Source organism: Molossus molossus, unplaced genomic scaffold (assembly GCF_014108415.1).
Source record: "Molossus molossus isolate mMolMol1 unplaced genomic scaffold, mMolMol1.p scaffold_m16_p_8, whole genome shotgun sequence".
Taxonomy (NCBI): domain Eukaryota; kingdom Metazoa; phylum Chordata; class Mammalia; order Chiroptera; family Molossidae; genus Molossus; species Molossus molossus.
Genome location: NW_023425402.1, coordinates 6,439,508 through 6,454,762, shown reverse-complemented (window position 1 = coordinate 6,454,762; position 15,255 = coordinate 6,439,508). Strand labels below are relative to the sequence as shown.

General features: G+C 58.2%; 1 protein-coding gene across 4 annotated transcripts in view; it reads right to left on the bottom strand.

Annotated features, from left to right (window-relative positions):
• Positions 1–15,255, bottom strand: part of ANKS1A (ankyrin repeat and sterile alpha motif domain containing 1A) — a 188,399-nt gene that overhangs the window by 22,420 nt on the left and 150,724 nt on the right. For all 4 annotated transcript variants that reach the window (XM_036248247.1, XM_036248246.1, XM_036248248.1 and 1 more), the window contains 2 exons: positions 7,098–7,164; positions 2,399–2,505 (listed from right to left, as the gene is read on the bottom strand). In XM_036248247.1, coding sequence (XP_036104140.1) covers positions 2,399–2,505; positions 7,098–7,164 — 174 coding nt within the window. The remainder of the gene's footprint in view (positions 1–2,398; positions 2,506–7,097; positions 7,165–15,255) is intronic.

Below are 15,255 nucleotides of genomic sequence, written 5' to 3'. Positions count from 1 at the left end.
TGTGACTCAAGTTCAAGTTGCAATGCTCGCCAGCCTAGCCCAGTCATCACCTCACAGGAGGCAGGGCCACGGGAAGGAGGCACGGGGCATAGACAAGACAGGACCCAGGAGCCACGACAGACCTTCAGTTTTCTAAAGGGCTCGAGGGTGTTGTGTGGCTGCAAAAGCTAGACCTGCAGCCAGGGCACGGCAGCCACGAGGAAATGCAGTTTTGCTCAGTATGAAGAACGCTCTAAGTCAGCCGTGTGCTAAAACCACGGACAGGCCATTCACCACACAGGGTGGTGAACCTGTCAATGGAACAACATCGTGGCAGAGATGACCCGAAAGGGACCCGGCAGAGAGGGGATGATGAGACGCCATGATGTTGAAGTCCCTTTCACCCTGAGGGGCTGTGTGACCACCCCCGTGCCCTGTACTCCTCCCACAGCAAACTTGTGGGACTCCGGCAGGGGAACCCCACAACGTCTTCGCCTGTGCAACACCCTCAGGTTCCAGACGCCCATTGTGTCGGGGTCCGGCTCCTGGGAGCCTCGTGTGACTCTGGGAGTTCCCAGGGCCCTTCAGAACCACGGGAGCCACCTGCAAACCACACGGGGCACCGCGGCGAACGCGACAGACGTTACACCACATGCAGTGTTTCTAAACAAACAGGCCCCTACTTGTGTGTTTTCGTCCTCGTTTTCTGGTTGCTAAAACTTAATTAGCCTCACAGCCCATCTGGCAATTTGAATGCAATTACCCAGAATGCTTTACAAGGCTCCTCAGGCCACTCCAGGTGCCGGAAGCAAAAGGCTTGGGTGAGGTGTGACCAGCAGGGGCCTGGAAATGGGAGCTGCTGGCCTCCCCTGGCGAGGGCCCTTCCCAGGGGAACAGAACCGTTCTAATGGAGCCCTGCGTCTCGAGTGGACATGTGGCCCAGGCTTCCCCAGAGGCCTGCTCAGCTCCTTTCTGGTCAGGAGCACAGGGAGGGGCAGGGGAGCAGTTTGCATGGTGTCTCCATACGCAAGGGTTGGGACCTTCCCCTTGCACAACCAGCAGGAGGAGCAAGAGGCCAAGCACTCAGCCCTGCATGCAGGCTCAGAGGGGCTCCCCGTGCCCCTCGCAGGCCGGGCCCTACCCCCATTCTGGGTTTGTTCCTTCCCCAAGGAACATGGTGAGTCAGGGGTTAGGTTATAAGAACCATAAATAAACTCAGTTTAACTTTTTTAAACAATTGTTATTTTAAAACCTAATATATCTTTAAAGCTAAAGAGTCATGTCTGGCCCCTCCTGGAGGCCAGGCCGCCCCCTGGCTCTTGGGAGGCATCAAGGGCACCCCCGCCAGCAGAGGGCCCTCAGAGACCCACTCTGGTGAGCAGAGGGCAGGGGGTGCTCCGGGCTGACTGACCACTGTTCCCCAACCGAGGCAGCGGAGGGCTGGGCGGAGACGGAGATCTGCCAAGTCAGGACCGCTCGGGACGTGAGAGAGGGAGCCGCCCGCCAGGGCCAGGGAGGCAGTGGCCCCTCCACGCAAGCTCCCGAGGTGACACGCGCACGCAGAGGGCGACAGCAGCACACCGCCCACCCCACACAGGGAAGGGGCGGCGGGCTCCGCGCCGAAGCGCGACCCTCAGACCCAGAGCCTGGTGCGCGCCCCCACGCCCCCCGCACCCCCCACGCCCCGCGCCCCCACGCTAGTGGCGTGGACACGAGCAGCCCTGCACTGCTCTGGGTCTGGAAATCGCCGGGACACTCGGGAGCCGACACCCACCACGACCAAGGCCGCCGGGATACAGCGCTGCCCTGGCCCAACCCGCGAGGTCCCAGGGAGGCTGCCCAGAGGGGATGTCCCCTGCTCCGTCCTCACCCCTTCCCCAGAGCCAGCGGGAGCCCCTACACCACAGGGCCTGAGGACACACCTCGGTGTTTTTCTTTTCTTTTAACCTTATGTTTGTAAGACGGGGGGAGTACACAATTACACCCCAAAAAAGAACCAACCCAGCCCCTTCGGGCATCCGCACAGGCACAGGAGGCCAAAGTTCTGGAGAACAAAGGGAACTTCTGGTATCCGGCGAAGGCGGGACAGTCACCAAGGGAGCCGGTTGTCCTGCCCACCGAGACTCCCGTGTGACTGGGAACAAGATGGCCTGACGCCTCACCTCACACACCCGGCCTGAGGTCTGAGAGGAAGAGTGGGGAGGGGACACAGGTCTGAGGTCAGGGACCCTCCTTCCTGGGATGCAGACTTGCAAAGAGCTCTCCCTACAGAAGAGTTTCAGGAGCACAGTTGAGGGGACAAATTGAGAAAGAGGGTGCGCGACACAGCCGGCGTGGGTCACTGGTCGGCTCTGCCGGACGGCTCTCTGCATGTCGCAGACGCAGCAGGAGGGTCCCCGGGCGCCCGGCCCGCACTTACCAGGAAGCGGACGTCGTCAAAGCCGTTGAGAAGCAGCTTGCTCTCGTACTGCTGCAGCCCCACGGCCTCCAGCCACTCCCCGACGCTCTGCTCCAGCGCCCGCGCACCTGGCGAGAGAGCAATCGGCAGGCGCTTGACACGGGAAAGACCGTGCAGGCGGTAGCAGCAGCACTCAGAGGAAGACAGATGGCACTGCCACACCACAGTCATCACCACAGTGCAGCCAGACCACGGACAAGAGGGCAGACAGCGGAGCACCCGCCGCGCCTCTTCCGTGTGCGGGCGGGGGGAGCTCACGGGGCGCCGTGCACACCCACAACCTCGGGCGCCGGCCCGCTCCCCCTCGGCCAAGCTGCTCCAGGCCGTGGGGCACATGCACAACCTCTGCCCACTGGAGGGGAGGGGTAGCCAATCCCCAGGGGTCTCCGGGTCAGCTCCTCGTCAGCGTTCACACTGAGATGGTTCACAAAGTCTGGCCCCATGGGCACTAGCAGGGGTGGGGGCTCCTGTCATCCATGCATCCAGGAGCCCCGTGGGCCGTGGGCGTGGGCCCATCCTGCGACCTTGCAGCACACGGTCAGGAGGGCGCACGCATCTTCATGCAGCTCAGGGACACAGGCTCCGCTGGGGCTCTGGGAGGGAAGCAGCGGCTGTACACAGGGACCCGGCACATGCAACCCAAGCAGCAGCGAGCACGGCAGGGGAGAGAGAGACTTTTACTTGTTTCCCCCCAGCAGTCCCGGAACAAGCAAACCATGGCCCTTTGTGCTCAGAGGCTCAGGCAGCGAGGAGCTGAGCAGGGCGCTTGGGCCAGGGCTCAGGGTGGCTTTGCTGGGATGGCGACATCACCCTCCGCCGGGTTGTGTGGCCAGTGGGCCAGGAGCCAGGTCCACAGCTAGACCCCAGGAGCAGGTGCGCGGGGCGTCTCCCGGGCCAGGGTGCTGTCTGAAGGGCTGCCTTCCCGGGCAGGGCGGGTGTGCAGGGGCTGGGCATTCATCTCACTGATGTGGCTGTTCCGGGACTCACGGGCCCGCCCAGGTGGAAATCAGGTAGGCAGATCCAGTTCTTGGCTAAAGACGACAAAGCCCAGCCAGAGAAAAGAAAGCGGCCCTTGGTCGCTGCGCTGTGGCAGCTTAAGTCTGTTCACGTTCCGCGCCGTGCTCTCTTTGGCTGAGAGATAAAGACAGCGTGTCCTCCTAGGGGCTCCGGATCCTGACGGTCTCCTCTAGGACGAGTGGGGAAGGGAGGACAGCTCTTTGCCATGCTCCTCAGGTGGGGCAGGGAGGTGGGAGAGAGAAGTTCAGCCCTTGCTGGGAGACCTCGGATGCTCAGAGCTGGACACCGTAACCCCACCTACTTCTCCGGTGCTCACAGGCAAGTACAGACAAGAGGAGGGAGGAAGAAGGGAGGACACAGAGGTGCGAGGAAGGAAGAACCGACTACAAAAACATCACCTCCAGAGAACTCTTGCCACGGTCTTGACACGGTGACAGTCATTCTGTGGTTCCTGGCACTCCTGCCCGAGGCCACTGGCTTGGTTATCTGGGAGACTCTGGTGACCCAGGGTCCCCAGCTCCCCCTCGTCTGTCCTCTGCTGCATAGATGGTGGCCAGGGACCGGGCGGCCCCCCGGGCAGGCTGCAGCAGCACCCCGAGGGGCCGAGTCTGGGACACCTGAGCTCCCTGCCCTTGAGCGGGGCTGTCTGTCCCAGGGTCTAGGCAGCGAGCTCTCATCCGTCCACAGAGTCCGGTGTTCCTGGCTGCTGATTCATCCCCGCTGTGATCCGTGGGGCCGCTGTGTCCGCCTGCCGGAGGGAGCGTCCCTCCCAGGACCGCAGCGAAGTGCTTTGTCTGGAGGCTCCTGGCTCCACGCGCCTGCTGCTGCTCCGTCCTCGCTCCCTCTCATAATGCCCGGCCCTCCCCTTCCCCTCCCCCTCCACGCTCAGGAAACACATCAGGGATCGGACATTGAAGCAGAAGCTGCCGCCGCCGCGGAGGGAGGACACGGCAGCACGAATGTCAGAGCAAAATGACAGACTGCGGCCCACACAGCCGCCAACATAAAGGCAGCGCTGGCGAGACCTGACCTCCATGGGGTTGGAGAGGGGCACTGCTGAGGTGTGGCTGACAGTGCCCAGGACAGCTGGGGAGGGGACAGAGGAGTGCACTGCCCTGAGGACACGGCCGGAGGTTAGCCCACAAGCCACCTAAGGAATGACTGTGCCTCTCTGCCAAGATGCGTCGCAGTGTCACAGAAACAGGCGAGCGCAGGGAACAAGCGCCCAGAGCAGGCCACACAGCCCGAAGGGGAGGGCACGGGCGGGGAGGCATGAGCACAAGGCAGCCAGGACCAAAGCCCAGGTCCAGCCATGGAGACAAAAGAGGTAACGTGTACAGAGACAACCCAGGGACCACATGCCACCACTGAGCACGCTGGGAACCCTGCGCCCCGGCTGCAGCGGCCCTGGCCCAGGGCAATGGGCACTTAGTGGCTACTCCACAGACAGAACGGTCTCTTCCACTTGACAGAGCTGGCCTTCGGTGAACAGGGCCAGAGTGGCCTGGGCCAGTGGGGAGTCTCCCCCTCCTGCCTCCTGGACTCCTGTCAGTGGGAGGAGCTATGAACCATGCCTGCTGAGACTCAGATAACGAGCTCCAAAGTTGGCAACTCAGGGCTGGCTGGTGGCCCAAAACAGGGCTGAGACTCAAGTGCTACAGAGGGTCTCACCTTTCAGCACATAAGCCTCTGCAAAACCGGTCATGCCAGGCAACCCCACGCTTAGCTGAGGGCCGGGCCACCCCATGCTTAGCTGAGCGCCGGGCAACCCCATGCTTAGCTGAGGGCCGGGCCACCCCATGCTTAGCTGAGCGCCGGGCAACCCCAGCCAGGCTTGCAAACCCAGAGCCCAGGTCCCTTCTCCTGGATCCAGAAACCCAAGGACAATCAGTGCCCTGATACTGACCATTCAAAATAGAACAGAATCCTGCTCTGGCCTGGGCTAAAGGCTGGTGCTCCCTGGGGTCATGGGGAAAGCCCCCTCCTGACTGTCAGACAGAAGGCAGAGTGCTGGGCAGGCTGAGCCCACCCTCTGCACGAGTCACGGCCTGGCAGAGGGGCGGACACGGCAGGCTGGGGCTTGGCAGCATGGTGGACGCACTCAAAGTCCAGGTGGCCACCCTCGTGTGCCTGCCCTGACTTCCTAAGCTAGAGGATGGAGGATGAGTCGACTCAATGACCACTAAAATCAGACCGTGTGTGGGGATCCAGAAACCTAGGGGGATAGTGGGACCAACCAATTCCAGCACTCACACGGGTTCATGGGGGCGAAAGTGGGGTGGAACCAGCAGGGCAGGAAGGCGCCCTGTGCCACCACCTCCAGAAGGCTCTTCCAGAAGTGTGTTCAGGAGGCACTGCCACATTTCCGGACTTAGCACAGCCAAGAGGTGACTGCTGCTCTGACACAGAGGGTGCCGGGAAGCAAGACTCGGCCTCGGCTAAACTGTTACCCACCCGACGGCACTCACGGCACAGCTCTGACAAGCAGCAGTGATGGTCTCAGGTCCACTAGCTCTCAGCCCGAGAGCGCCCCCTGCAGACCCCCACCCCATAACCCACGATGCACAAAGACAGGCCAGAGCCTGCTGGGCCCCCTACCAGAACCCAGGGAAACAAGGCTGCTGGAGGGAGGACACCCCAGGACCCCCGTCTGAAAATGGTGCTGGGCAACAAGCTGGGGGCAATGCCCCTTCTTGAGGTTTCTCCATCAGAGCCAGCAGTGATTTCAGGGGTGTTTCTTCAGCTCAGGTGTTTGTATGCGTCCCTCAGCCCCACACACCTGTGAGGTGGGTACTGTTACCCCAATGTAGATAGGGAGCGGGGCTGAGAGAGATCAAGTGACTTGTCCAAGACACACACGGATCTGGAACCAGAATTTGAACCCAGGACGGAGGCTCCAGAGTCTGTACTTCTCCACAAGCCCATGGCCCCAGCAGGCCCTTTGTCCCTAGTGTGCACACTGGCCCATCCGTCAGACTTCCTGCCAGAGGCCCACGGAGGAACCAGAGGCCAGTCCTGGACGCAGCCGCCCGAGTAAGCACGGGAGCGGCCCTTCGGTGCAGAGAGCACTTGCTTGATGAGGGGCAGAGGCCAGGCTGGGAGGGGCAGAGTGGAGGGCTGCTCGGAGGGGCACCTTAAGCATGTCACCTGACCTAAGAAAGTAACACAACCACAAATGAAGGAAACAGAGGCAGACCTCACCCCTCTTTGAGATGAAAAGAATACCCAAAGTAGTAGAGGTCTGAAGTAAAAATGATGAGTGACAAAGTAAGCGGAAAAATGGAGGAACCAGCAAAACCGACCCCCCTGGGAGACGCAGGCTGACAGTCGAGGCACTGGCTCCGGCTAGACCAACGAGGGCACGTGCCCGCGAAGACTCAGCGCCCCAGCTGCCTGGGGCGCCAATTTAAGCCACTCGGAGTAAGCTATATTCAAGAAGAGAATTATGAGAGACAGTTGCTCATTAAGAAAAACAGTTTCTTAATAGACAAACTCAATTTGTACACACTTCCCTCCAGTGTGTAACAGGAGCCATGCTCCCAAAGAACAGCTAGCTGGGCTGACCTCTCACCCCTCAGGTCTGTCCTGAGCCCGAGGGAGCCAAGGTCTGAGTTCAGGGGGAAGACGGCCGCTTGGCACATACCTGAGATCCTCTGCTGTTCCTGAGAAAAGTCGATCCCTTCTCCAATAGAGCTCATGATTTTCTCAATCTGAAGCGGAAGAGAAACAAAAGAGGGTGTCAGGTGCGGCTTAAACACGGCCAGCCCACCATCCATGCACAGGGCAGAACTCCAGGCTCTCCAGATGGTTCCGAGGCCAGCACCAACCTGCAAGGCGTCAGGCCTCTGCCACGCAGACCGAGAAGGCCCATTCTGACCACAGCCCAGCAGGGTCCAAAGACACACTCTCAAGGGAGTGAGTGGGCAACAGCCTCGGCTTGGCAGCTGGAAATGCCAAAGAGCCCCTCTGCCAGGACATTCATGGATCAGCCCTGCCCCCAGCTCTCCCAGACTGGGCAAGGACTGGGCAGAGGGTGCAAGAGCGGGCCAGACCTGGCGCATGTCAGCGTGCACACGAGCCATTAATCCATGAGAGCAGACTTTGCAGCTTTGCCACGTGTAGGCCCAGGTGCCTAGAGCAGTGCCCGGCAGGTCGCAGGCGCCCAGAGACCGCTGACATTGCAAGGCCGTGCTGAGTCGTGAGGCCAATGTCCAGAGCTGAGACCAGCAACCCCAGACAGAGCTCTGCGCCGGAGATGAAAAGGGTACAGACACTTGTCCTTTTCTGGGCCACAGCAGACAGCTGGTCTCAACATTTCCAGCATTGTCCCTGTATGGACCACCTGTCCCAACCATCTGGCTTTGGTCACCCTGAGCCAGACCCAAGTCCTCCACCCAGGAGACCTCCCAGGAGGGGAGGACGGGCAGTGAGGAGGCTACCTTCTCTTCCTCCCTCCTCCTTTCTGGGTTGCAGTGAAAATGAGCTCATTCACTTGCTCTTTTTCCAAAGAAATGGAGAGAGAACCTTTTGTACCAGGGCTTGGACGCTCTCCTCTCCATCAGGGAAGGAGCCTGGGTCTGACGATCAGAACGGTGGTGCTCCAGCCAGCCCACAGCTGGCAGACAGACGACAGGTTCCCGCCAGGGAGAAGAGCACAGGGCAGGCGCGCCCCCTCGTAGCCTGGGAGGGGCAGAGGAAGGTGTTCCCCGCAGCAGAAACGCCGCCTCTAAACACACACTGTGTGCCCAGGCTCTGCAAGAGCAGAGGGAACCAGGACAGCGGACCGAGCAGATGGAGGGTGTGTCTCTGCGCAGTAGGCGGGGCCCGCTGGCAGCGCCCCAGCAGGCCTCTTTCCTCGGCCCTGGCTACTCAGTGCTCCTACTCCAGGGGGCAGCACAATGCCGCAGGGACGGCCCGGTAGACAGGCAAGCACCTCGACACCAGCACACCGGAGCCTTGGTGCTGTCTACTCCCGGGAGGGCTGTGTGGACCAGAAGCATCCCGTATGTGCAACATCCCGCCGATACCTGGCTCAAAGCAGATGTTCAATGATGGTTAGTTTGCTTCCCATTTCCTCTTGGCTGCCTGCAGTGTTCTAGCCTAACACAACTTTTTATTAATTTACTTTTTAATCTTCACCCGAGGATATTTTTCTATTGTATCTTCAGATAGAGTGGGAGGGAGAGAGAGAGAGAGAAACATCAATGTGAGAGAGACACATTGGTTGCCTCCCACACAACCTGACCAGGGCTGGAGATGAACTGCAACTGAGGTACTTGCCCTTGGCTGGAATTGAACCCATGACTCTGGTCCATGGGCCAATGCTCTACCGCTGAGCCAAGCTGGCCAGGGCAGTACAACTTATTTTTAAAGTTGTAAAAGATATTTTTTACACCCAAGGATATTTTTTTCATTGATTTTTAGAGAGAGTGGATGGGGGAAGGGAGGGAGAGAGAGAAACATCGATGTGAGAGGAACACATCGATCGGTTGCCTTCTGCACGGGCCCCAACCAGGGCTGGGGACGAACCTGCAACTCAGGTACTTGCCCTTGACCGGGAATCAAACCTGAGACCCTTTGGTGCACAGACCACTCTAACTGCTGAGCCAAACCGGCCAGGGCTACATACATACATACATACATACATTTATTTATTTATTTATTTATCCTCACCGGAGGACATTTTCCCATTTTTTGTTCAGATAGAGTGGGAAGGAGAGGGAGGAAGAGAGAGAGAGAGAAACATCGACGTGAAGGGACACATCGAGTGGCTGCCACCCGCACGACCAACCAGGGCCGTGGACAAACTGTAACCGAGGTACATGCCCTTAGCGGGAACCGAACCCGGGTCTCTCTGGACTGCAGGCTGACACTAACTGCTGAGCCAAACTGGCCAGGGCCATACATTTATTTTTTGACAGGTACAACATGCACATGATTCAAAATTCAAAAGGTACAAAACATCCTTCAGAGAAAGCTTGCTCCGCCCAGCTGCCTAGCCCTCTGTGGAGGAGGCAGCTCACCATGTTCCCCGGGGTCGCCTTGACGCGTCCTCCTCGCACAGATCCTAGGTGAGCATGACGTCCTCCACTGACAGGCACTCCAGCTTCCACGCAGTCACACACCCCGGAATTCTTGCCACAGAAAAGAACTTGAGAAAAAAGGACATTCTGCCCTGGCCGGCTTGGCTCAGCGGTTCGTGTCAGCCTGTGCACTGAAGGGTCCCACGGTCGACCCCCAGCCCCAGTTGGGGTCCTTTGGAAAGCAAACAACTGATGTATCTCTCTTACATCAATGTTTCTGTCTGTCTCTCTCCTTCCCTCCCTTCCACTCTCTCTGAAAATCAATAGAAAAATATCCTCAAGTAAGGATTAACAACACAAAAATGTTAGATGGATGAGGTCCAGTCATCCGGCATGCGGCCATCCAACCTGCTCGCCCCGTCCCTGCGCCTGTGTGGGGTTCAGTGCTCTCATTTTGAGCAGGCCTGACGAAGACGCGTACACACTGCCCCGGGGGCAAGCCCGTCTGCAGGGTCCTTCCCGTCGCCGCGGAGCGGTCTCCCAGGCACAGAACCCTACTTGGCAGCAGGGACCTCACAGGTCTCACAACCCCAAGTCCTGCCTCACGTCGGATTTTGCTAAAGGCCTTCCTGAGGTGGGGCAGCTGCTAACTGTCCCAGTCGATCCACCCACTGGCAGGGAACACGGGTTTATAACCTTTGTCTTTCCATAGACTTGACCCTTTTCCTAACTTCAGCCCAATGGCCCGTTGTTCCCGGGGCACCCCTCTTCCACAGGAAGGGCTCACACATGATGGAACAGCGCCCCCCCCCCCCCACCGCACAGTGACGGAGAGCGGTCCCGAAGCTCGGCTGCCCAACCAGGCTACGGAGCCAGGAGGCTGGCAGAGCGAGCGAGCACACAGGAGACACCTGCGGATACGCCTTCCTGGTCCTTCTCCACATTTACGGGAGAAAAGCAGGGCGCTCGGGTGAGGAGACATCTTCCCACAGGGCGATGGGTCCTTACTCCAGGCCAAAGGGGGTGTGGGGGAGGCGCACCGGGGTGGGTGTGGGGCAGGCGCACCGGGGTGGGTGTGAGGGAGGCGCACGGGGTGGGTGTGGGGCAGGCGCACCGGGGTGGGTGTGGGGAGAATCACCAAGCAACCACAATGAGGGTTGGGATTGAACATTTTTGCCATTTTCATCCCCTGGCCTGGCTCATGGTAAACAAGAGAGAGAGAGAGAGAGAGAGAGAGAGAGAGAGAAGAGGAGAGGAGGGGAGGGGAGAGATATGAGTGGTTTCCGTTCACTGAGAGCCAGCAGTAAACAGTTGTGTGTGTCCCCAAGACCATGCAGTGTCAAGGGCGAAAGAGCTGAAATGGAGGTGACTCCAGGGTATCTTCTGAAGTGAAGTCATCATCTACGCTGTATATTTCATGGTCACCATCATCACCTGATATCCAGAGCCCCAGCTGGCCTGTCCAATCCACATCTCCTGGCTGCCTCATTCATGACAGTTTGCCAAAGGGCCTTTGAAATCACAGTAAACAGAGTTGAACACCCTGCTGCCGCTTTGCTCTGTTCCCCTGCTTGCCCCAGATTCACCCCCAAGCCACTGACAAAGGGCCAGGGAAGCCCAGGGTCCCACAGCCCTCTGGGTGGGTGGGTGAGATGATGCATCGAACTAGAAAGTATGCTTTGCTTCCTGTGAGCTGCAGTAGCTAAGTCAAGCTGAGAAGATCCTGGTTTACAGAGGAGCTGAGGGTACCTGGCAGCTACTTCCTGCCTGGATGGATGCTCAGGACCAGGAGGGAAGTGGTAGTGAAGGGTCCTGCTTGGACAGGGCCCTGGTTGCCCACAGGCTGCACCAGGAGATGAGCCGTGTGCAGGGAGCCCCACTCCCCATCACTGTACCGCCGCCAGGAGCAACTCAGACTCCACTACCCGCTTTTCAGTGGATCCGGGGGGTGCACCTCGTGGGGAAAAGTGCCCCCCTGGGTGTCGATGGTACTCTGTGTAGGAGAACATGCGCTGGGCACGGCCAGGCCACAGCAGGGCCCCAAGCCGTGCTGCAGCCTCCCTCCCGGGCGGCACCGTGACAAGCAGAGGCTCCCAGTTGTAGCCAAACATCCGAGAGCAGGAATCACTCCAGTCAACCTGCCTGTGAGCCGAGGCCAGTGCAGCGCAGAGAGGGACAGGGTCCTTCTACCTTTGTACGAATGGGAACATGAGATGTTTCTGGGACTCACCAGCAGCTGAAACTGGCCCCTGATGTCAGACACCTCCAACCCCCTTTCGGCTGCCGGGGAGCTGTCAGCCCCTTAGGCCTCTCCCACCAGTTGGAAAACACACAGCAGTCCCCTGGGCCTGTACGTCCACGTCTCCTCCGCCTAACATTACTGTCACGTCAGCCCGACCACTCTGCTCTGCACTGCTACTTCCCTGACGGGCTGCTTCATGGCGCCTCCCAGACACTGTGCCACTCAGGGGGAAGACCCTGCTCACACTGTGTGCCCTTTAGATCCCACAGGGTGCCCTGGAGAGCTGACACACCGGAGTGCCCGGGGATGACGGGCGGCTGCCATGTGTTGAATGGGCATGCCAGGCTGGCCACCGGTCTGGCACAGTCTGGGCTCTCTGACTCCCCTCCCCTCCTCAGTGGCACCATTTCCTTCACTTGCTGCCCAGCGACCTCATGCAACAGTCCTGCGGAGCCTGGACTCACGGCCGAGCAGATGCAGCGCCCACTGTGCAGGGCAGGGAGTCGAAGCTCTACTCCATGGGCGGACTTCCAAGCTCCCTGAGAGGGCGCAGTTGTCGCTTCTGGTAAGTGTCATCGGAGGCCTCGCCTGCTCCCTGGAGAGCTCGAGCTTCCTGCAGTGGGGACCAGGTGGCAGACCTCTCCTCTGGCCAGCTGGCCGTGCTTGGACAGCGCTCCCCATTCCAGGAGCAAGGGTTGAGGACCGGAGCCCTAAACTAGCCATCAGGTGACTGCTGACGTCAAGGCCGGCTCCTCCGCTGTGCAAGGAGCCCGAGCCGGCTGCAGCTGTACTCCGGGCCCCGGAACCACACAAGGGTTTCATCTTTCCTGCCTCTTGGCAGCAGACAGACCCTCAGCCGAGAGTGGGCTTCGATTTCACATCTGAAGAAGGTCACTGACCAGGGTCTGGGTTAGTTTTTCCCTCTCTCCAAGACTGAACTACACAAGATCTCAGGAAAGACAGGGATGGACTGAAGTAAATTATCTGTCCTGATTTCCTAACCTTGTCACTGCTTTGAGAGGGAGGCAGGGTGGTGGGGGAGGCGCGGCAGCAGCGCTCAGGGCTGTTAGACCCGGAGTCTTCGTCCTCCAGAGATGAAGCTGACTGCCGGACCAGCTAACCACGGGCAGCCCTTCCCACAGAGCACGCTGGTGGTCTCCGTCCACCGGCCTCATCACAAGGCACTCACATTAACTGTTCTACCCCCATTTCAATCCTCTTTACTGTCACCGTCCTTTCCCACCCCCTTTCCCGTTACACGGACAGACGACAGAGTCTGTCCGTCCTCGGGAGCCCCTGGCTAGAGGGATGGAGCGGGGAAAGCCAACTACAGTCTGAGTCCCAGTCTCTCTCACTCCCCTCCGCCCTCCCATTTACCTTTCCCGTCTGCTCGGGTTGCTGATGCTGGGCCTCGCTCCCCGAAGCCTCTCTCACCCCACGTCTGCCAGCCGGCCTTTCCCTGACCCCGAGACGCTCACGCCCGAGACCTACAACTTGACTGACAGGGAGTCCTACTTGTCAACAACACCTGCAAGGCTGGAAAAGCAATCTTCAACCCAAAGCCCCAAGAAACTGCTGACAGAAGAAAAGCCGGGAGACCTAGATTCCAATTAACTTTATTATTGCCACAGAACTCTGGGTTGTGTGCCAAGTACTAGCTTTAAGAAGTGGGACAAGCCCTGGCCGGTTTGGCTCAGCGGTTAGAGTGTCGGCCTGTGGTCCACAGAGACCCGGGTTCGGTTCCCGCTAAGGGCACGTACCTCAGTTGCAGTTTGTCCCCGGCCCTGGTTGGGTCATGCGGGTGGCAACAGCTCAATGTGTCCCTTTCACGTCCATGTTTCTCTCTCTCCCTCCCACTCTATCTGAACAAAAAATGGAAAAATGTCCTCGGGTGAGGATTAAAAAAAAAAGAAGTGGGACAAGAATCTAAAAGATTAATGAGAGCTATGTATTTGGGTTCTAGTCCAATTTGCACAATCTACTTTCCTTCCAGGAGCAGGCTTTTGGGGGCAGGTGGGGTGGGGAGGAGGAGGCACACACACCTCCGAGGGGCCACGGGCAGCTCAGCCACCAGGCAGCCAGCTTTGCAGGCCTCTGGTTTCTTTCACCACCAGTGTCCCAGTAACCTCCCCGTGGCCCCTTCTTCCACATCTGGCCTGCATTCCAGCACACGGCACTGTCAGTCTGGCGAAGGGGTGAACTGGCCCCAAAAGAACACCAAGCTCACAGAGTGGCCACGGAGAGGGGTGTGACACCCATTGGCTGCTCCGATTTTGCAGGGGAACACCTGCCTCATGGTATCGGGCTGTCAGATGTGGAATTTTGAGCACCAAATTTATATATTTAACATGTAAAACAAAAACTACGCATATGCACTACAAATCCACCGCCCGGATCCATCTGTCTGGGGGTTTCCTGCGGCTTCTGCTCCTAATTGTCTCTGAAGTCATGAAACAGGAAGAAGTTGGGTAAATGAAGTTGAACATCTCGAAACTTCATTTTAAAGCACTGTCCAAATCTTTCAGATGAGCCTTACACAAAAGAGCACACAGGGCACTAAGTCCATTTTCACGAAGTTCTAGAAGAGGCCAAACGAATCCACTGTGGTGGGAAATGTCAGAAGAGGTTCCTGGGGGTGGGGAGGGGTGGGAATTGACCAGGAAGGGACATGAGGGAACTTTCTGGAGTGACGATAATATTCCGTATCTTGACAGTAATCTGGGTCACAAAAATGCATCTATTTATCAAAACTCAGGGAATGGCAGACTTAAGATTTATGCATTTAAATCTGTAAATTTACTCCCCCAAAGAACTATGGACAAAGACTGAACACTAAAGACATACATTATAAAATGCTTGAGGATGAAGGTACTGCCGTCTGCATCATTTGAAATGTCTGGAAAACACTGGCTTTTTAAGCGGACGGAGACACGAAGACACGCGGTAAGTTGGGCCGGGTGAGGGTTCGCAGTGAGCCGAGGCGCCGGGTGCGGGTAGAGGTGTGCTTATTCAAGCCTTCTGCAAGTTTTCTGCCTATTCGAAAATTTTCAGAATAAAATACTAAGGAAAAAATCTCTGTCGGGATCAATTCTTTTAGAGCAGCGGTTCTCAACCTGTGGGTCGTGACCCCTTTCACAGGGGTCGCCAAAGACATAACAGTAGCAAAATTACAGTTGTGAAGTAGCAACAAAAATAATTTTATGGCTGGGGGTCACTACTACATGAGGAACTGTATTAAAGAGTCGTGGCGCCCTGGCCGGTTTGGCTCAGCGGTTAGAGTGTCGGCCTGCGGTCCTGAGAGACCTGGGTTCGGTTCCCGCTAAGAGCGCGTGCCTCGGTTGCAGTTTGTCCCCGGCCCCGGTCGGTCGTGCGGGTGGCAGCCACTCGATGTGTCCCTTTCACATCGATGTTTCTCTCTCTCTCTCTCTCTTTCTCTCTCTCCCTCCCACTCTACCTGAACCAAAAAAATGGGAAAATGTCCTCGGGTGAGGATAAAAAAAAAAGAGTCGTGGCATTAGGAAGGTTGAGAACCACTG